This window comes from Manduca sexta, chromosome 18, assembly GCF_014839805.1.
Source record: "Manduca sexta isolate Smith_Timp_Sample1 chromosome 18, JHU_Msex_v1.0, whole genome shotgun sequence".
NCBI lineage: Eukaryota > Metazoa > Arthropoda > Insecta > Lepidoptera > Sphingidae > Manduca > Manduca sexta.
Genome location: NC_051132.1, coordinates 3423830 through 3446316, shown reverse-complemented (window position 1 = coordinate 3446316; position 22487 = coordinate 3423830). Strand labels below are relative to the sequence as shown.

General features: G+C 35.2%; 1 protein-coding gene across 2 annotated transcripts in view; it reads right to left on the bottom strand.

Moving 5' to 3' along the window:
* Nucleotides 1-22487, bottom strand: part of LOC115444259 (ABC transporter G family member 20) — a 71035-nt gene that overhangs the window by 1550 nt on the left and 46998 nt on the right. For both annotated transcript variants that reach the window (XM_030169960.2, XM_030169962.2), the window contains exons 3-16: nucleotides 19171-19318; nucleotides 17330-17489; nucleotides 14584-14846; nucleotides 9021-9111; nucleotides 7958-8099; nucleotides 6955-7055; nucleotides 5683-5786; nucleotides 5123-5244; nucleotides 4413-4537; nucleotides 3538-3712; nucleotides 2864-2967; nucleotides 1423-1505; nucleotides 1149-1302; nucleotides 118-316 (exon numbers count right to left, since the gene is read on the bottom strand). In XM_030169960.2, coding sequence (XP_030025820.1) covers nucleotides 118-316; nucleotides 1149-1302; nucleotides 1423-1505; nucleotides 2864-2967; nucleotides 3538-3712; nucleotides 4413-4537; nucleotides 5123-5244; nucleotides 5683-5786; nucleotides 6955-7055; nucleotides 7958-8099; nucleotides 9021-9111; nucleotides 14584-14846; nucleotides 17330-17489; nucleotides 19171-19274 — 1927 coding nt within the window. In that variant the 5' untranslated portion in view covers nucleotides 19275-19318. The remainder of the gene's footprint in view (nucleotides 1-117; nucleotides 317-1148; nucleotides 1303-1422; nucleotides 1506-2863; nucleotides 2968-3537; nucleotides 3713-4412; nucleotides 4538-5122; nucleotides 5245-5682; nucleotides 5787-6954; nucleotides 7056-7957; nucleotides 8100-9020; nucleotides 9112-14583; nucleotides 14847-17329; nucleotides 17490-19170; nucleotides 19319-22487) is intronic.

The following is a 22487-nucleotide window of genomic DNA, read 5'->3' as shown; positions in this document are numbered from 1 at the left end:
TAAAATCTAAAAAAATAAATCTAGAATTCGAGGATCTAGAGCGTAGAACAAGAATATTGTAGAAGTACCTATCAAAACGGATTCGTTAATAGTAAATAAAATGTTAATTTAACTCACCACACAATAAAATCATGGGATAGAAGCTGCCAGTAGCGACGAAGAAGGACATGGTGTGGCTCGAGCAGTAGACGGACAGGAAGAAACCGTAGCACATTCCCGATAAGCCTTGCAGAAACAGCAGGCAGCCGCACGCTATGTTCGACCCGCGCATCGGTATGCCGTACCCGGCGAACGCAAGCACCATCATTTCGATTGTCTGAAATATTTTATTTTATTCTTAGATAGTAATGACGTTATTAATTTTATAACAAAATTCGATTACATATATACATAGATGTTAAAATTAAGTCTAAATTACATTGTACCAGGGTAACAAGTATTGCATAGTGTAATTTTAATTTAAAGGAAGTAGTATGTATAGTTGGACTGGTCGGGGATGAGCGGCAGCGCCGAGAGAGGTGATGTGACCGAAGTTATGTTGTTAACTAAGTATCTTGCAATGTACTTATATCTTACACCCGTGTTCAAAAACAATACTATGAGAACGCACAGTGCGCCCGAACGTATAGTGTCAACAATGTTATAGTTTTCTTTGGCTTTGTTCAGCATTGTTTATCTGATTTAGTAGTCAGATAAACAATGTTGAACAAAACCAAAGAAACTACTAAGTATTACTACTACTACTTAGTAATACTTAGTAGTTGCGAAGTACTACTACGTATTGCAAGGCTGGCATGCTGAAATAACTGCGAAACAGACTTACTTCCGTATTCACAAACGTTACTTAGCTAGGTACGGAACAAAGCTGTAATGAATATTATGTTTACTCAGTGCTTTTGACATGACCGCCTCTTCAGTGCATAGGTCAGAAGGGGTCACTACGATTGGTTAACGTCACTTCCATTGGCTGTCAGATAGACAGGGAAAAGTAAGAAATTACCAACACTGTGTTCAAACGCACTATGATTTCATAGTATAGTTTGTGAATACGGGTATTATTGTCCTTGAATTGCTACTTAGCTAAGTAGCGTTTGTGAATACGGGTGTTAACTACTCTAAATTTAATAGTAAGTAGTCATAGTACCCACCTGTACCAGGATAACAGCAGACTGCAGAGTAATGTGGACGTTGAGCATCTCGCGAGCTTTAACTCCGGCGACAGCGCTCCTCTCCCACACGCCTTCCAAACGGTCGCTGATCATGAGCGTGGACGTCACCACTCCGGGCAGGAAAAATATAATTCTGCAAACGGGAATTTATTAAATTTTTATAAAAGTTAAATCCTTTAGTACTTACAATACAGGTGTTGTTAAATTGTAAATAAGGATGGAAATGACTTGTGTGTAATAAAAATGACCTTACGTTATTAGGATACCAGGAGCCATGTACTGCACCATCTCGGGTTGTTTATTGCCGTGGATTGGATCGTGGAAATTCACTGGAATCTGATATAAATAGCATGAATTATAAACAGTGCATATAACACAATCAATTAGTCGAAAATATTATTTCCTGGGATCGTCATCATGCAAGTGGCAGAGGAAGATTGTGTTTTGCAAGAATACATCGAAAATAGAAAATGGTAATATTGATGGTATAATAGAGAATTGAAATAAGTGTCGTTAGTGGATGAAATAAAAATGTATAAAATGAATAGAAATAAAACTAATATTATCGTATAAAATGCGTAAAATGCGCCGTGAGATATATATATTTTTTTCAATACCTAAGTGTATTTACCCTTATATGTTAATATAATAATATCAACCCTGTATTATATACTGTCCCACTGCTGGTTATGGGCCTCCTCTACTACTCAGAGGGCTTTAGTCCCTGTGTCTTTGGGTTTTGAACCTGCAGACATTCGTCTCGATAGTCGGTAACACCCAACTAGGCTATCACTGCTTATTTACCCTTACACCATCTAATATTTTACCTTATTTTGTTATACATTGCGATACCGGTCGTCTGAAACTTTACATAATACATAGTAATGAAAAAATATACACGTTTTTATAATAATAAATACAATATAATAAGATTTATGTGCATGTTTCCACCATTCCAATTACATTTGGGTTCAGGGGACTATAAAGAATTAATGTAAAAATAAATAATAAATACATGATAATTATATTACGTGGTAATCTGCAAGAATGTACAAGCGTGATTATATGCTGTAAAGGAAACATTATAAACTATTATTTTATTTGTAGTCACATTTGGTTTTAGTAATGTAGGTAAGGATTTTGGAAACGTACTCCGCGAAACAAAAAACAAGGGTAAGCATTTTGGTAGTGATTTAAAACGCATTCATACTTAGGGGTTTTATTTCAACTAGTTATATGCAACTAATTGATAAGTACAGTCACTGACATTAAGGTAAAGAAATTACTCAACTTCAAATTGCCTTGATACTTTTGTGTTATTAGCAACATATCTTTTTTTTTTCCAATAATAAAAGTATAATATATAACTAAAAAAAAAATTCACGTCGAATTGATAACCTCCTCCTTTTTTTGAAGTCGGTTAATAAAATACTTTATTTCATACAAATAAAAAATTTCTAAAGTTAACGTGTTTAGGCCTTAGGTTTTTTTAGCCTATTTTGTCGACTGTACCCCTACGTAGCGTCCACACGAGAGAGATGTAGCTTTAGTATTACTGTTGTTGGTAGCGTGTATATGGTTTTAGGAGAACTACTTATTAAGTACAATATTAAAATTAGCACTAAATCGTGGAAAGTGAGCAAAGCATCTATAATAATCTATTATAGCGTACTAATTGTTAGAATAATACTTACTTGTATGGTGTTTTCCGGCCGATCGCACGCTTTCATCGCCCGTTTTGTGAAGCTCTCATAAGTCTTATGTAGCTGGTTCTTTATGAAATACGATATTTGATGATCTGAAAACGGATTAACCGTAAAATACTTGAACGAAACTGACGATAGAAAAATTCGTGGTCATTAATTAATGCGAGGCTGAAACAAATCAATATAATTTGAGATTCCATGTTTTTATACCTTCATCATGCTGGTATAGCTGGATTTTGTATTTGTACATATTTATATCTGAAACTATTGCTTCGATTATGAAAATTCTTTCGCTCATAGAAACGAATGTCATCTCTAAATGGTTTGGGGCACTTTCATCCCCAGACCCCAGTATAACGAGCAAAGTCGCAAGCATCATCTACTATCTAGTTATAAATAAAAGTTACACTGAATAATTTTCCATTTGTTTGTATTATGGAAGACATTAAAGTTAAATAAATGAACGATTAACGAAATCGAGTGAGCGTCCTATGAAATCTGCCGCCCCTAAGAGGCTGCCGCCCATTGCCTGCTGCTTGTACGGCCTATTTACAAATCCAGGACTGCTTCATGGCCACGTGACCGACATCTGAATAAAATCCGTAAATATTTTTACGTCTAACATTCGCGTAAACATAAGAAATCATTAAATACAAACTCACTAGTCATATCGAGCCACACCTTGACGCTGCTCTCGTCCAGCAGCTCGTCCTCGACCTGCCAGTCGGTGAGCCGCACGCCCAGCGCCGAGCTGAAGTTGGCGCCGAAGTACAACGCCGCGTAGTACTTGCCTGTTTGTACCGCGGCGCGGGCTTCCTCTGATGTGTTGTATACCGTCTGATAGAATAGAATGTGCATAGAATAGTATGTAGTAGTCGAGGTTACGGTGTTTTAGTATTACTCAAATGTTTATGTTTTATGATAGAAGATCTAAAATAATGAGACCCATATTTATTCTTTTTTCAAAACTTCGATATTTTCATTCATGATTTTCACTTTGAATTTTGTTTCATTCTAAAACGACGTAAGCACCAAATAACGTCATATATACGGCTTAATATGCTATACGTTTGCTTTTCAGTAAAAAAGAAGTGAAGTGATAGCTTTTTTGTTTCTCTCTCTTTCTTTGGAAGTGACAGCTGTGACGGACAAATTGTAATACTTATTGACATAGGCTGTATGGCTGAGAGCCTTTGCCTTCTCCTTAAGGAGTAAATCAAACCAAAAAAAAAAAAAAACTTATTGACATTTGACATTTTTTTTTTTTTTTTATAATTCGTCCTTAGAGGACAGGCTATAGTCTTACGACCATACTGCCTAGTCTTACGTATTTGACATTTGACATTTACAAATGACGGTGTCTTAATTTTTTTAAATAAATAGTAAGGGGCACCAAGGAACAACTTCATTCAACCGTATGTATGACGTCATCAAGCATTTTTGTTTTTTTTTTTGTATAAGTATCAAAAAATACGTATAAATATGTATGAAATTAGAATTGTATTACTTATTTTTACTAATGTATTATATAAATTACCTTATACAAGTCGTGCGACTCCATTTCTTCTAAGAACCAACAGCTCATCATGTACATGTCGCAGGTTTCATCTTCCAGTAATGTTGCGTGCTTTATACTTCTGTTATTGCATATATCTAAACCGACTGGAATCAAAATGAAGTGTTATTAAAAACATCCATAGCATCACGCCTTTCCCCTTTTCAGTGGGCAGAGATGTAACAAACATGTCGCTAGATACGGTATGTTAGGTTTTATAAAATAAAGAGGGATTTTAAACTCCATACTTGGCTCAATTATTATTATTTATCTCTCCTTAAGGAGAGCCAAGTATAATGATTTCTTATTGAAATTAAACTATTTTACGGATTTTATAGTGTTTTTTCATGTTACGAACTCTGCCCCGCCCCGTGACCACAAAGGCTGCAAAGTCCTTGAAACGACGTGAGAAATTTATAATATAAAAAATCGCCATAAAATCCGTATAGACCAACCTAATAGTTTTAATTCAGTCGGCTTTGTTGGCAAGGGTACCAACGATAAAGTAGTATAAATAATTGAATTAGAATTTTGTAGCATTAAGATTGTGTTTTGACAAATATGTGCGTTCTCTGGAATAATAAAGAAACAAACACAAGAAATCTTATACTTTTAGCAAAATCTTAACAAGAAAAGTGCTTTGCATTGCGTCTTTAGCCTTTGTTTCGATATAATATGTAAGGTATATTTACATGGCGAGAAGGCGGCTTCTTCGTTGACGACGGCGACGTGCAGGTCGCGGGGGTCGTGGCCCACGGCCATGAAGAACGCCACAACCTCGATTATAGGGAACAGGATCGAAAATATTAACCCTCTGCGAACAAAAAAACAATTGTGCTAGAAGTGAATAATATATTTTTCTTTTTTCTTTAGGTGAAGGACGCTTGTAATAGGTCTGGAGATTTTTAGGGGAGTGTATGGTCAGCAGTATTTCTGTGCTTGATGATATTATAACGAGTAAGTAGCTTGTGGTAACACACAAGCCAGTAGAGTAATAGTTCACAAAAGAAAATAAGCACAATGTACATATTTTTGCAGTCTTCTTGGTGTTCACAACCATTACCTGCGGCTGCGTCCGTATGATAAAATTTACAAAATAAATATTTTCATGCCATAAAAGCCTACAGCACTTAGGAGTAATATAGCTTCTTAGTGAAACAATAATAAAAAAAGGTTCAGTAGTTCTTAAGATTAGCCTCTACAAACAAACAAACTTTACCTTTAAATTATATTAGTAGATAATTTGCCTTACCCAGGATGCCTGCAAAACTGTTGTATACATTTAATAAACACAGCTTTGTATCTCGATCTTGATAAATTCTTCGGCGTTTTTGGTTTTTCCTTTTTTGTTAAAACCTGTAATGGAAGGGTACGCGTCAGTCCTGTTTTGTTTAGGCGTTACGGATCTCATTGTGTAGGGCTGCCATCCGTCCGGAATTCTCCGGATTTGTCCTAACTTGACAGGTGTCCGGGGGCCGTCCGGTGGGGGTTTTTAAAAAATGTCCGGACACTTTTTTTGTCAGGGGAAATCTTTTTTTTTATATATATAAGCGACAAATTGAAATAAATCATAGTTAAAAATTCATTGATTATAACCCGCATATATAAATGAATAAAAATTATAAAGTTTTTATTTTTGATGCAATAAATATTTTTTCCGATGTGTCCGGGAAATTTCGCCCAAATGTCCGGGATTTTTGGCATGTTTATCCCGCGTCGGGAATTTAGGTGATGGCAGCCCTATTATTGTAGGTCCGATGACCTGCGGTTTAGACCTCCGCTAACAAGTTATGGAGGTTCTTTATGAGTTACATTAATATATAAAAAGGTTATCATGAACAAAAACTGCCTAACCACAACAACATTGTCAAAGAAATTTGTATTTTTTTATTGTTTACTAACTTAAATACGGTTATTTGTATGTAGTTTTTCCTCTAAAATTATAAACGTATTTGCACGCATTGTATTCTAACTACCATTTTAAATGAATGATCCCAATCACTAGTTCGATCTATCTCAATGGACCAATCAGAACAAAGTATTTTTGACATGTTTACAAATGAGTTACTGTGATTGGTTCATTCTCGGAATCGGATAGAAGATTGAGATTGGGATCGTTTATTTAAAATAACTATTAGTCATTTTGTACGGATTAAGTTGTTTGTAGCAAGTTCCAAAAATATGCCCAAGAAATTTTAGATGCGTTTACATTAGCGGCAATATTACAATAGTTCAATAAACATGCCATTTCCTGCAAGTCCTGCAAGGTTCAAAATTTGAAGAAGTCATTATCGTGATTGTTTACACTGTACAAATTACTTGCAGAAGTCAAATTGTGCTGGTTTTCATGTTAGTATAAACCCGTTTAAGAGTTCCATTATCTTTCACATCATGGGACAGAACACACTTGGCGAAAAGTGGGTGCCCTGTTTGGGCATCTGCGTACCCGTTCGAGGCTATATGCGTAATATTTGTGTGTGTGTGGGTGTTTTCGATATTTGCATAGTAATGATAAAATATTTACATCGGTACTGCTAGTGACCACGTTGAAGTCCTCCCGGGATTCGTATCGGGTGTCGCCGTTCGCGATCGCTCGCGTCGCCGGGATCACGTCCGGAGTTAGAGCTGGAACAAAAACTCTTGTAAAACTATTGTATATGATTCTAACCTCAGTACAGCATACTTAGTTAACCTAGTCGATCTTGGGGAAAATCCGCCATTTAAACTTATTGATTTCTAGAAGTACGTATTTATAATAATAATAATAATATCAGCCCTATATTATATACTTGCCCACTGCTGAGCACGGGCCTCCTCTACTACTGAGAGGGATTAGGCCTTAGTCCACCACGCTGGCCTAGTGCGGATTGGTAGACTACACACACCCTCGAAATTCCTATAGAGAACTTCTCAGGTATGCAGGTTTCCTCACGATGTTTTCCTTCACCGTTAAAGCAAACGATAATTCACAAAGAATACACACATAATTTTTTAGAAAAATCAGAGGTGTGCCCTTGGGATCTGAACCTGCGGACATTTGTCTCGGCAGTCCGTTCCACAACCAACTAGGCTATCGCTGCTTTTTACGTATTTATTGTTTTGTATTTTTTTATAAAGGCTTTTATAAAGGCAAAGTGACCTCAATGCACGTGATGATAAGTGGAGTGGGTCCAATATTATTGGCTGATGAGAGATGATTAGCCCTCGACTGTCGAGATAACTATGCCGGCCTGTTGGGACCGGATACCGACACTTACGTGGGCCGCAATGGCGGGTTTTAACACCTTGTTTGCGGCGGTCACTATCCGGGCGGATATAAAATACTACCATCAACACGTATGTGATATTACTTGACATTGGCGGATTTCAACCATAGATAATCGGTGGAAGCCATAAAAAAAGAAGATTAATATAATAATATAATGTTGCTCAACTGGAGATGTCGCATCTTTGGTTATGATCCTCGAAGTTCGCCAGAATTACCTGTCTTATAAGATGTGAGGAAAGTCTAAGTTCTTTTTACTTACTGGAAGGTATTCTAGGCGGTAACTCGTGCTGCATTAGCGATAGTTTTAAGAAAGCGTCTTCCAGCGTGTTGCAGTCGAACTTGCGTAGGATTTCTTCTGGAGCCTCCTCCGCCAAGAGTTGACCGTCTCGCAGAAGGCCAATCTAGATAAAATATATCAATGTCACTAAAATATCCAATAATATGATTTGAATTTGAAGAGAATGTTGTCATAATAAAGAAATGTATTAGGTAAATTATTTTAACATAATACATATAAAACAAACTCGAATGAACTTCGATGAAATTAGCGTGGGGATAGACAGAGTTTGAGATCCTGAGCAGGACAAAGGAATAGGAGTATTGTCTTTAGAAAATATATAGCGGGCCTTTTATCCCGGAAACAACTCTTTCACACGAACGAATCCGCGAGCAAAAGCTAGTTTATTAATTATAAAAATGAAGAATTATTCTCACGCCATGTTTATGTTAGAATCGTGTAAAAATGTTATTGTATTCATCACAGACATGGTATTCATCGTATCACAATTGACACGCAATCGTCGGAATTCGTTTATTACGTGGTGCAATGAAGCATGGCTAGTTTCTATAGCTTAGAGAGCACACCATGTTTAATTCCTGCGTGATATTTATCGATTACTGATTGGTGGTTGAATGAGCGGACAGTACAAGACTTAGGAGATGAAGAAAGTAAATGAAAATTAAGATGCCACGCACCATCGCCAAGCAGATGTTCTTTATGAAATGTAAGCAACAAAACATTTTATGTGAGCCTAGTTGGGAATGTAACTGTTTGCTGAAACTAATGTCCATTGTCCTATGAATTTTCGAAATTACGTGTTCATTGTTCATCAATTATGGTCCTCTTTAACGATGAAAGAAAACATCGTGAGAAAACTTATTAGAATTCTTTAAAAAGAATTTCGAAGGCATAAGCCTGCCAATCCGCAATAGGCCAACATGCTAAACTAAGACCCAATTTCTCTCAGTAGTAGAGAACCATGCTCACCAAGAAGAATACAGGGCTGATATTACTTTTATATTATTAAAAAAGGTTCAATTACCTTGTGAGCTTGTTTGGTTTCGTCGATGTAGTGCGTCGTGATAATGACGGTGGCGCCGCCGCGCGCGACCTCAGAGAGGAATTCCCATATTCTGGAAACAAACAATGTGTCAACAAAAAAATTGGAGCAAGAGTTACGGTTCTCACCTATTGATCCAAGCGGTATGGGAATTTGTGTTAGGGAAAAACTATTAGACTACTTTATTAAATCTTAAGTTTTATTTCAAAATGATTTAATCAGTGTATTAATGGTCCAGAGGTTATCGGACTCATGTGTATCTATGATTGCAATTCCAAAGAGTCAGGATTGACGGCGGCACGTATTTTTTGACATGGAGCCGCAGTTTATATCAAGTTTCCGGGAATGCTTAATGGGAAACCGCAAAGACGTTCTTGTCTTACTATAATAATACCTTAGCGAATTATTTTCTGTCAAATTTAATTTTAGAGCATTGCTTTCAAACTCAGAGGGGAGGTATGACAATATGTTAATGTAGATTTTGTAAATTTTCATATAGTATTTTCTTATAGATGAAATGTGCTTTTTCCGTAACTTATATGCAAAGTTTTATCATGATTGGTTAATTTAAGGCGTAAAGGCGTTACACTGTGAGTTCCTCTCTTCTTTGTAGCGAAGAGAAGAGGGGCTTATATATATATTTTAAGCAACTAGGTGGCGTAGCAAAAAAATATTTTGGAAACACCTGATTTAGAGATTGAATTCGCTCTAGAGGCAATTGCGTACTAATAAAGATAGATACGACTATCATCTTTATTCTGCAACACATTGAGACGACATAGTAATTAATAATGATTATAATAAATGACTGATAATTTGTGCAAACAATGGAAACATTTGCATCTGTTAAACAACATGCTATTGCACAAGTAATAATTATTCTGACAATTATGTACGGAACAATGGTCTGACGCGATGCTGACGTGATGGACTGCATTAACATCTAATTTGTAATCAGTCATAACATTGTCGACTAAAGAAGTTTAACTTTCGATAGGTTCTTGCCATACCTTCTCTTAGACCTATCAATAATATTAGTTTATGTTAGGATATATTTTATATCCGCCCTGATAACTACCGCCGTACACAAGGCGTTAAAACCCGCCATAGTGGCCCACGTAAGTCGCGTTCCGGGATTAGCCTGTGTATATCTGGTACCAACAGGCCGGCATAACTGTGTCGAGTGTCCAGGGGCAATCGTCTCTTGCCAGTCGACATTCTATTAGTCTCCACTCCACTAATACTCAGATGCAGTGGGGCCACTTAGTAAACAAACTTGAAAATATGTGCCATTGTATTTTGAACCTGCAGATATTCGTCTTAGTAGTCCGGTCTACGCCCAACTAAACTATCGCCGCTCAGGCAGACTATAAGTTGTTATTTTTATACTGGTAATGAAAAGTTGAGCCTGACAAATGCCCAATGTTAAGAGCAGGAAACCAATAATATTTTTGCCAAAACTTTGAATTCCAATGTACTCGGCCAATGCCCATCTCATTTTGCGAGAAGGTGTCTCATAATCGCCAGTAATTTATTTCAATATCCTCATCAGCCAAGAACGATTCACTTGAGCCTTATACACATGCACTCACACTTTTATCCCCAAAAGGATACGCAGAGACGCAACTGGTGCCCTCACTCCGAGCTGTGTATTACGTCCCATGATGTGATAGGGGGCGAGCCTATCGTCATATCGGGCACAAATTCCAGACTGATACTGAGCAAAAAAATCTGACTTCAGCACTGCAGCCGTACCGTGATAAAACTACGCCATCTGATAGTATTGAAGTTTCTCATCGTGTAAAGAGATTGTATGTCTAAACACTTGGACTTTTACTGTCAATTAAATCAATTAAACAACTTGAGTACACAACCGCGTTTTGGGTTCTCGCAGGTAAGTGCAGCTACTACACCATGCGGTTTAATCGATAAATAACCTACCCATTATTACTACGGAAAAACCAGATTCCAAATATTTCGCCCATCCGGTGATCGAATCTCGATTTTAAGATGCCAGAAAGGAACAGGGAAAACCACTGTAAAGACATTCAATGTTTCATATAAACGATAAATCCTGTATTTCTGGACGTGACTGTTTTATATTGAACATCATATGGCATGAGATCGTGACAGAAATTGTAAATTGTATGACAATGTTGTATGTCATTGATTCCCAAAGTGATCCAGGTGTCCACGAGAGATTCGGCAGGGCATGACCAAAAAATGGGGGTTCACGAAATTCATCTGGTTTTGATAGTAAAGAACTTTTTTATTTTTTATTTATTTATTTATGTACATGCTTGCCTAGCCACAAAAATAAAAGAGAAAAATACATAAATATCCAAAACTAGTTCTTAAGGCTTAATCAAATATATAGATCGCTGTCTCTTAAACTAAGCAAAAGCTTGTATCTTGAGTGACAGATAGGAATTTAAACTTATTCTGGTCACCGCCCGTGTAGAATCGATTAATTAAATTCTAAGAAAACAATACATATTAAAATAACAATAAGATAATTCTATAATGTTAGATTGACTTCACCTATCAATATAGGCAGGTAATATTTTAAGAAGCTCGGCGACTGTTACATTTAAAAACTTGTATATTCTGGGGAATATGGTAGAAATTTAGCTGCAGGTGGTCCACCGGATCAGCAAATTTTTGGTAGTGGTCTATGAGAAAAAAGTTTGGGAACCTCTGTTGTATGTAAACCACACAGATGATCGCATTAGTTTTGCTCTAGTAGTACTCTTAAAGGCTTTGAATTAAAATAGTGAACTCGCGGGGTATCCTCAACTCTATGACAATTTAAATATATGCAATTTTTTAAGTATAAACTGATTATGATATAATAATAATATCAGTCTTGTATTTTTTGTGTTTACAGTTCCACTGCAGGGCACGAGCCTTCTCTACTATTGAGGGAGAAAATCACTGCTACGTAACAAATCCACGCTAATTCGAACTCATCGCCGTCAAACACGCGATAGTGCAAAATTGCAAGGAGAAAGACAGAGAAAGATTACAGAACTTGCAATCTTTCTCTTTCTATTGAGGTATGTAAGTATGAGGCAGACTGAGCAGCAGCAATGTGCTTTGAAGCAATATAGCAGAGATCTTTTGAAAGATTAATTAATTCACATTATGAATATGTACACGTATGAACATACCTCTTAACTTTTGTCATTGTTAAAGAATATCAGTATAAATAATAATTGATTACCAACACTCAATAATTCAAAATTTTATTTCTTTTCTCTCAAAAATTTCGAACCATTTGATATTTCGAACACTCGATACTATGTAATATTTTAAAAGTCCCTAGAGTTTCGAGTTAACGAGAGTTGCCTGTATATATCTGGTTCCAAACAGACCGACACAATTGTACCGACATGCGAGGGGTAATCTTATAAGTCGACATTACCTGTATCCTACTCCGCGACATCAGGTGCAGTGGCTTTTACGGGCCCGCATATGAAAAAAACTATTTCGTATTTAATAACGTTTTAATTTCAGACAACAGATATTATATTTAGAAATATATTAAAATCAATGTAGACATCCGGTTTAGTTCCGTCGGAAATGTCTACAATAGAAACTATCAGGTGGACATTATCACTGGGTTTCCTCACTGATTGCAATATCCCTCGTTCTAGACTTTCTGTATTTAGCAACTAACCATTGTACTGTATAATTGAGGAGATATCTCGATAAATAAATTGTATTTCCTAATATTTTAACTATAAAATTGCACCGGTAGCGAAGTTGTATTAGGTTACGGCTGCAGAGGTCTTGATTCGATCCCCAGATCGGGCAAAAAGATGTTGGATTTTTCTACTATCAGCTAAGAGTCTGGAATTTGCGCCTGTTAAGGCGAAAGGTTCGTCTCCTATCACATCATGGGACGGGATAAATATGGCGGAAAGTAGCTGCATTAGTTACGCCTCTGTCTACCCTTTCGGGGATGGAAGGCACGTGGGAAAACTAAGAGCTTATGCGCAAGGTAGGTTAGGTATTTGAGTCTAATGAAAAAATATAAAAAAAATGCGGAAGGCCATAAGTATTTTAAAAACTTCTTTCTTTCCAACTATTTTTGAAATACAGCAATTTGCTAATCTTTTTTCATAGAAAAATAATTGGCTACAAAACTGAAAGGAAGAACAAATAGACAACTACACATAATATTTTAGGTATAAACAATATAAATCTGTACCAACACCGGCCATTAAAAAAAACAAAGATTTTACAAGACATCAGATGTTTATTTTCTTTTAAAAATGAAGACAAGGATAAACTTGTAAAATGGTTTTAAGGTTGTTTAATTTAAATATGTACATTATCCTGTCCATATTTCATTCCAAGGTAGAATCGGTGTAAACAGTTCTTTATAACTAAATAACGAGATTATTGCTAGGCTAGTAGCGAGCGTTACAATCTCCCATTAAAAATAGCAACACGATGGAATAGAAAGAAATTTGAAACAAAGAATTGCAATGCAATTAGCAATCGTCACTTCACATAATATTTCCATTTATAATAATAATCCTATAGAGTTAGGCAGAGACTAAAAAACAGCATGATATTGACAGTTTATCTTGACTTATGATGGATATATGAAAGAATATCTTGTGAAGCATGGGAAGATGTTATTTCTTTTAAAATCATAAATTTTGTAACACGAACGAAATGTTTTTATGGTACCAGACTCTAAGAAAGTGCTTTAAACAATTTCCTTATCACCTAAAAGATTAAGTTAAATATTGCTTATTAGTCTTATATACTAGATTATAATTTATTGCTAGGAACCTTGTACTTACAAAAAAAAAACAAAATAAACATCTTTTTTATTCTATAAGACAAATGTCATAAAATATATAAAACTCATGAACTGATTAGATTGTCATATTACCAGTTACGTACTTGGTATATTGTATTAAAATTGAATGTTAATTTGTTCAAAATGTTGCAACAGCCTGCGATTTAAGTTCCAAACATTCAATAACAACCAGTATTGAAATTTATTGCATAACATTACCAAATACACCCGTGATGTTTTATGATTTATTAACTTTGATACGAAGGCATTTTAATGTCATGGAGATTGGCTCAAAATAAACACTTTATGAAAAATCGAATGTAATTATTCAAAAACAATGTCAAAAATATTAAAGATAACATCGATAAATGAATTACTTTCCTTGCATTTTGTACAGCCGAATATTGTGGAAACTTTAATGACTTTGGATTTGAAGAACACCATCCAGTTTAATTACTGAGGATTATGAGATTTGATACTCAGTGTTTCTCGATGTTGAATAATGGAAACAAATGTCTATCACATGCTATTCGACCCAATCATGCCAGCCTACTATGATGCTTCTTCACGGCGGAAAGACCCAGGATAGGATCCTTCCTATCGGTAGATTACCGATTATTATTTATAACATTAAAATTGGTTCAGTGGATTAGCTGTGAAAGCGTAAAAAACAGATAAAATTACTCTCATATTTGTAATATTAGTATAAATAATTCCAAATTCACTTACTGTTCTCGTAAAACCGGATCCAGGCCAACAGTAGGCTCGTCCAGGATCAGCAGTTCAGGGTTATGGACCAGAGCAGCTGCAAGCGACACCCGCCTCTGCTGACCACCACTACAGTTCTTAATGAACTTCCCACCGCTGGGCAGCTCCAGTAAATTGCTAAGGAACTCGAACCGTTCCACCATTTTGTCGTTGTCCATGCCGTAGATGCGGCCGAAGTAGTAGACAGCGTCGCGAACCGTGAACTCCCCCACCAGCGCTATATCCTGGATAAATAAGTCATGATGTAGTTTTGATGTAAACGATCTATTGCGGCGGATCAGAAAACCTGTAATTAGCATGACGCTCTCTGATTGTGCTGAGCTCGAATATTAAAATAAAGATATTTTTTTTTTAATAAAGCAACTGTATATGTTGTTTTTAATCATGCGATATTGATTTCCTTTAAGACTCACTATGATAAGCAAACTGGGCTACAAACTCGGCAAGAAAGTATTTACTGAGTGGAATTTGAATGAAAATTATTAACCCGTTCTTACTTTATGTTAGTTGGGCAAAATGTGGGTTATGAATTGTGGTGGTGGAACAGGGGCGTAACTATAGGGTGGCATGACCGCAAAATGTCACGACCTCCCGGCTAGAGGGAGCCAGCGATCCGAGAGGAAGATGACCAAATTGCCTCGGAGTCCTGGTGCAGAGGTTAGACGTTCAGAGTACTTTTGCAAACAAAAATAGTCTTTTTGTGTTTTGTACAGGTAACGGACCTCAATTTGTGAATTTGCGTAGGCATTCAAGGATGTAGTTACGCTACATGTTAGGGAAGGAATTCAAATGGAAGTAGATAAATGTTTCTTGGAGTGTTTTGTAAATAAGGTCTCACGTCATCGCTACTTACTGGCCACTACAGGTTCGTATTAAAATACCTGAGTCGCGTCAACTACCTAACGTAAGCAATAAAAAGACTATAACAGGCTTGGCTATCCAAGCCTGTTATAAATAAAGCTATAGAGCTTGAGGGTTAATACTATATACTCAGGGCCATATATTCTTGAATTTTACGGGCAAGCTACCTGACCACCATGCTAAGTTGTAACTGTATCATTTTCTATAATAATCTTGTTTTTATAACATCATGATAAAGTGTCGGTTTCTGTCAAGAGTAACGACAATAGTAGTGGTGTATATACATCGCAATAGTTTAAAAGACATGGGACTTTATTTTTTGTATACAAAACCTTTTGAAATTCATCCTGCGGTTATTCCTAGCCTCATACTTTTTTATTAGTTGTAGTTCGGAAGACGGAAGGGTGGAAAACATTTGTTAAATACAAAAAGTTCTAAGATTATGTACAGCGGACATTCGGAAGAATGTTATATAATTTTTTTTCGTTTATGCGATATTTCCTTAAATCTACCGTAAAATAGCAAAACACCAATGTAAAATATTTCATATTTTTTCCATATCTTAATTTGCACGTATTTAATGCACATATTAATTTAACCAAGGGTGTTATGGCATCTTGTCACTCAGATAATATTTCTAATAAGACAACGACTTAATAATTGGCATTAACTTTTAGAGCACAAATTTTGTCCTGATGTCCAGTTTATAACTAATTATACTTTAATATCTTTGGTTAAATACGATATTTAAGCATATTCCCCTTTTCTACTTTATTTTGGTTCTCTACTGATTTTATCCAATGAAGACTATGACTTCACTTGAATGCTTGCAACCTTCAACTTTTTTCTAACAGAAAGGTAACGTTGAATTTATGAGTCGCGTGGAAATGATAAATTTTAGAACGGAATTAATTATAAATTGATTAAGTTTTACGTCCATAATAACCGCTTCTTCCACTAATCAGCACAAGGTTAGGGATGCGAAGTTGTAAATTAGTAAACGCCTTTAGATCTTTGATATAGACGCTTGGAAGGCGAATATCTAAGCGACAATCGGTAAACTTTTGAGTGGAACGATTTGAAATTTTGATTTTAATGAGAAAATTCATAATAAACTTTATAAAAAATAGTCTAGTGATGTTTAAATTGTCCTACAACTACAAAACCTAGATCAAACGATGCAGAAAAATCTGGCAATAATTTCAAATTCCAAATATTTATTTTGCTCATTTTTGGTATATTTGTCGCTTAGATATGATTGCCTTTCAAATTATATACTTAGTTCCATTGTTTTAGAACCACTATACAGTTATTAAAACTGACTGTACGTAATTAGGAGGCAGATTTCACGCTTAGACGATTGCTAATTGAAGTCTGTTAGTATCGGCTCTTTTTGTATACTGTTTTGGTTACATAAGATATTATCGACGACAATTAGGTATCTACGCCTACCTCACTTTTATTTCGATAAAAGAAGGGTGAACTGCAAAGTAATGTCGAATTGATTGTTCTAATTATTATTTTAGACTAAAAGTATTTCTTCAACGTCCTTTTTTATTGTGCTCTTGATCATATCTGATATCAATTAAGTCGCATCCTGATCTTCGATATATTACGAACCTCATTCTTTGTTTTATTTCTTTACAATCTTTATTTAAGGAGATTTGTCGTGTCGCTTCATACGTCCGCCTTAATTAATGCCTACCTATTTCTCTTTCATGCAAGAGCCGACAACACACTATTAAAATCCCTTAATCAAGATATGAGGTTCAATCAGCATACATTCCCTATCGTAGGTAGAAGAAACCTTTTTATTGTGTAAAGCAAAATTATTTTCGATTATTACCTGAGGCATATACCCGACGCGAGGTCCCGGAACACCGCTGCCCTTCTCACCAGGCCTGCCACCCAGCACCCACACATTCCCGCTGTCCAATTGCCGTCTCCCAACTATGCAGGACAGGAGCGTTGTCTTGCCACAACCAGATGGACCAAGAAGGCCGTATCTATCAAGTCAGAAATTAATAAGGTAATCAGCTATTTTGTTAGATTTTCCGAGGAATCGCAGGGAAGAACAGGAAGTCCAGGAACACCAGTTGTACCAGTGTTTGATACAATCATGGAGGCAGTGATTATAAATATTGGTGTGATCTGCAAATTATTATTTAGATCTAAAGTATTGGAACAAATGTCATACAAAACGGATGTGTGGTAAATTCTTATTACGTTTTAAGTCATAGAGGTTGCCCAAGACCAAAAAATATTCACAATTTCTCAATACTTTTTTTGATAGGTTAGCTACCCGAAGATTCTTTTGGCATTAGTGTTTATGTGCGCTGATGATTTCCCATCGAGTTACGTCATCATTCTCTCACCAAAAATACTTGAAAAATAGTTTCGTATTTATTCGTGGAATTTACGTTTACGCAATCTAGTATAATGGATAATGTTTGTATTTCTCCTATTTACATAATTTTAAGGGGGGAAAGGTGAGTGCGTTGATCACTTCAACTGTCATTCATATCAGAGCGTACTGTAATGAATATTTAACAGCTTGTGACGTATCATCATGGCCCGTGTCCACAGATACTAAAAAAAATACTAACATTTAACAATTGCTGAGGCTGAACGTCTTTTTATTATTTTGCTTATGAAAATATATATATTTAGAAGAATGTTTGTTTTCTTTTATATTATGGTTTCCGCAGTTTATTTATCAGTGATTTCGCCAATGTCAATAATAATACAAAACAAAAAGTCTATGTTGATATTTTCCGTGAGTGAACGGTAATCAATGTTTGTCTGGGGGTAATGATATTATGTGATAGTTATTTGAATTTGGAATAAAAAATATTTAATATATCGATGCAATCAGCACAAAACGAATTTGCCTTCTGTCTGCCAGCTTCATCAGATTCCATAATTTTTGGCTTGATGAATCAAAATTTTAAAATAACAATTGTGACTTGTGGAATATCAACTATAATAAATTATGAATAAACACGTCCAAGGAGTTTTCTATTCAAGAATTAGATGACTATACAATATTAAATATGCTGATGTGCAGTGAATAGCGAAATTATCAGAACGTGATGCAGCGCCAAGCGCGGATCACTCCATCCATCACGAAGAAAATTCAATTAGAAAGTCTTGATGCGTTACAAAATATCATTATTTTATAATTTGTCTAGACATTTTATGAAAATGTTATTAATGCAGTACTAATTATTATCATGAATTTATTACCTGTCTAGACTTTTTTTTATGAAATTAATATCATTTCCAGCCAATGTCTTTATCTATGGTCTAAAACGAAGTAGTGAATATTATATATATAATAGTGAGGTATGAATACATTGCCAAACGGGTTTGCTTGTTAAAAGAGGATGGGGATTGGGAAGAGGGGTATAATATGAATAAAACTGGTTAGTCTGGCTCTACAACTCTACTAGAACATTTGTTTAGGCAGTTCGTTTTAAATATAGTTTTGTATTTAACTAGCTTTCGTTTGCACACGTGACTTTCCCGAGATTTAAGTCTCGCAGTGTACTTTTCTGAGATAATAAGTTATCTACATTTTAATTCAGGATATTGTTAAAGGATTTCATCCTTTACCTTTGCAAACATCCAATTATCTTCACAAACTTATTTTTGTTTCTAAGAATGTTTTAGAGGCTGTTTACTCACATGATCCCTCTCTCGACCGTCATGTCCAGATCTTGCAGCACTGTGTGGGTGCCATAGCTCTTGTTGGCCCGTTCGACGACCACCGCGGCCGGACGGACCGCCATCTTGGTAGATGCGCTTGCGCAGTTAGTACGAAGACATGATTTCTCTGCGGGCAAAAATAAATTAATGTTAGTTATTGAGGCATAGATTTAAAAATACTGGACGTGATTAGATTTCAGTCTATGACAAAGGTTATTCAGTTTGTATCAACGGTCTCAGATATTGACTCTTTTCTTTATCAGGATTCAGAAATCCGGACGAATAGACAAATTGTAGGTCTTTGAATTTTTGGTACTCCCGTTTAGTAAGTATCACTATCCATACCATGTCTTTCCCTAATGCAATTTTAATACTTAAATTGTCTGTTTAACACATATTATGACACCGAGCAGTGAAGATTAGTCTTTGGGAATACCAAATTTTTTAAACCTCAAAATTAACCAAATAGGATTAGGAGAAATTGAAAAAGGGTATTAACATACGAAATAATAACGAGGCAATAGATCAGTTACTTTTACAGTTGCCAAGCAAGCGTTAATTAACACATGACAGATTCAGACGTTCCCATGCGTGAAATCGTTGAATATTTTCCACAATTACGGAATAAGACAATCATTTTTAATTAACCTGTGGCTTGTAATCACTGTTAATAACCTCTACCTTTGTTCATGACAATATATTTTCATGGTAATCTAATGGTGCAAGAACTTTTTTTCAACATGCGGAAATCCGTTTACGGATTTCTGATAGATTCGCTGGTATAAAACGTCCCACCTACTAAAACTCCGCCATTCGACTCTCTCTCCCTAATATCGAAGGTCGCGGGGTGCGCAAGTGCAACAGCAACACTCGTAGAGGTCCGTTCTTGGGTAAAGCCTCTCACTATCCAAGGAATGAGAACTTGGTTATCTGGAACGTTGCTTTCTGTAGGTAATTGAGATTTCCAGAGGTCATAACTACTCCTTTCTAATATTTATTCCTGTAGGCGTATCCATTTTTTGGTTTTGGGTTTTGTTATTAGTTGATAACATCGATATTAAGCCATTTTTCTAGTTGCTGTACTATGCTATATTGTTTTTATTGGCATTATCATAAATAACCTGTCTTTTAACATTAACTTCGTATCAGGCATGGTAAACAATTTTTATAAGGAAACTGATGATGAAGTTTGCATGAGCAAAACCAATTCTACATTCGGTGGGAGTCGATTAAATTAATTTTATTTTTCTGATTACTAAGTATTTATTTTATAATTGAGGTACAATTTGATGTAATTAATGTCAAATTTAATGCGTTAATCTGTCAATTGATGTGTTTAGGGACACTGTTTTGTTTGACCTTATACCTATTTATTGCAAATGCAAGTGTTTTTTTTAAATGGCTCTACCTTAAGCTTTATAGCTGTTTTTATCCGGGGAAAATATATTGCGGGATTTTCATCCCGGAAAAACGTACACGCAGACGAAATCGCGAGCAAAAGCTAGTATTTTGTAATTTTATGATAACGTATTAAATCTTTTTAAATTTTAAACGATCAACGAATTTGAGCAAAGATACCTTCAACATTTAACACTTCTAAAATTAATCATATTGTGTAGAAAGAATGAATAATAATTAACCATAAAAATGAACTAAGAATAGCCGCAAAAAATACAATCTTTGTGCAAACTAGCGGCGAAACGAGGTCGCATCGATGTAAAGTCGAAACCTGTTTGAGAATGTCCCACTGAACTCTTTCTACGTTTACTCCGGCCGAACCTCTGTTTAATGAATTTGTTTGTGTGAGTTATTGGAGGTGTCCATTGTACTACGATTTTTTGACGCATTCGAAAGCGTTTTAATGTTTTGAATGTATTTTTATTAGATTATTATTGTTGCATTTTAGAACTATTTAGATTGTTTTACAATGAACAACACCCAAGCCTCCCCTGTCACTATGAAGGCGCAAAATTCTTAGAAACGTCGGGAGAAAACTAAAATATAAAAAACCACGATAAAATCCGAAAAGTAGTTTTATTTTTAATATTTAGCTTGCATTATTGTGTGATGTTTGAAATATGTGTAAAAAGTATTAGACTCGCCATAGGTCTGTTGTGTCCGTAGCATTCGAATAATAGCGACGTGAGTGGATTGTGGACTATGAACCGCGGGATTTTAGTTTTCTACCGAATTTTAGAGCTGTGAGTTGTTATTTGTATCGGGAACATGCTTTATGTATCACATTGTGGTACATCTGTTTCTTTTTAAATCATTGTGCGCGTCCATTATATATATACTAACTTATATGCTCATTATCGTTATATGTCGTGTGTCTAAATAAGTAATTAAATTTCAGAAAAACGAAAGAAATTTAACGTATAATTTAAGTGAGAGTAAAAACAAGATGGCGCCAGTTTTCGACAACTTTTTGTAATTATAAGAGAAAGTAGTCCCTCAATACCATGTTTAATGTTTTTTTATAATTCTGAATATGGAAAGTAAATGTCAGGTGAATCAGACAGCTGTATGGATAATAATTTGCAATTTAAGAGGTTTTTAATAGTTTGTTTGTTAACGACGAGCTTGGAAACTTCTATTCTACTATCTTTAATTATCAAACTAGAAAGAGAAATGGATCCAATAATTCTTATAATAAATATTGGCAAAATATTCGCTTTTATACTGACAACATGAAGTATAGCTTGATTTATATTGACTAATCGGAAACCTCGCATGTCTGAACATGCTGACGAGTTTTTGCAATAGTATACTTTATTTACTGCCATTTTCAATGAATGATCCCAATCGGATTTTGTGATCTATCTTAAAATTGTTCAATCAGAACAAAGTTTTATTTCACATCACAAATGAGTTGTCTTGAACGGTTCATTTTCGGGATCGGATTTAAGATTGAGATTGGGATCGTTTATATAAAATAGACGTTATTCGGTTATGTATTAAAAGTACTACTAGTGTTTTTAAATCTTAATATAATAATGTGTGATTGTTTAATGTGTACTATAATTGTGAGATAATTTAATAAATTTTTGTTCTTAAATATTCTAATTAAAGAACAAGATTTCCTCAATTTCTTTTGTTTTTGATGTTTTTTTTAAGTTTACATTATAATTGCTAATAAGATTATTTAAAGATATCTAAATTATCATAGTAGTAATACTTAGACACATACTTATTCGTGCAAGACTAAGTATGTAAATGTTTTATGTGATACTATTCAAAATTATACTTTGTATGAATTCCAAATGTGATTTATGTTATAATATATTGTTAGAACA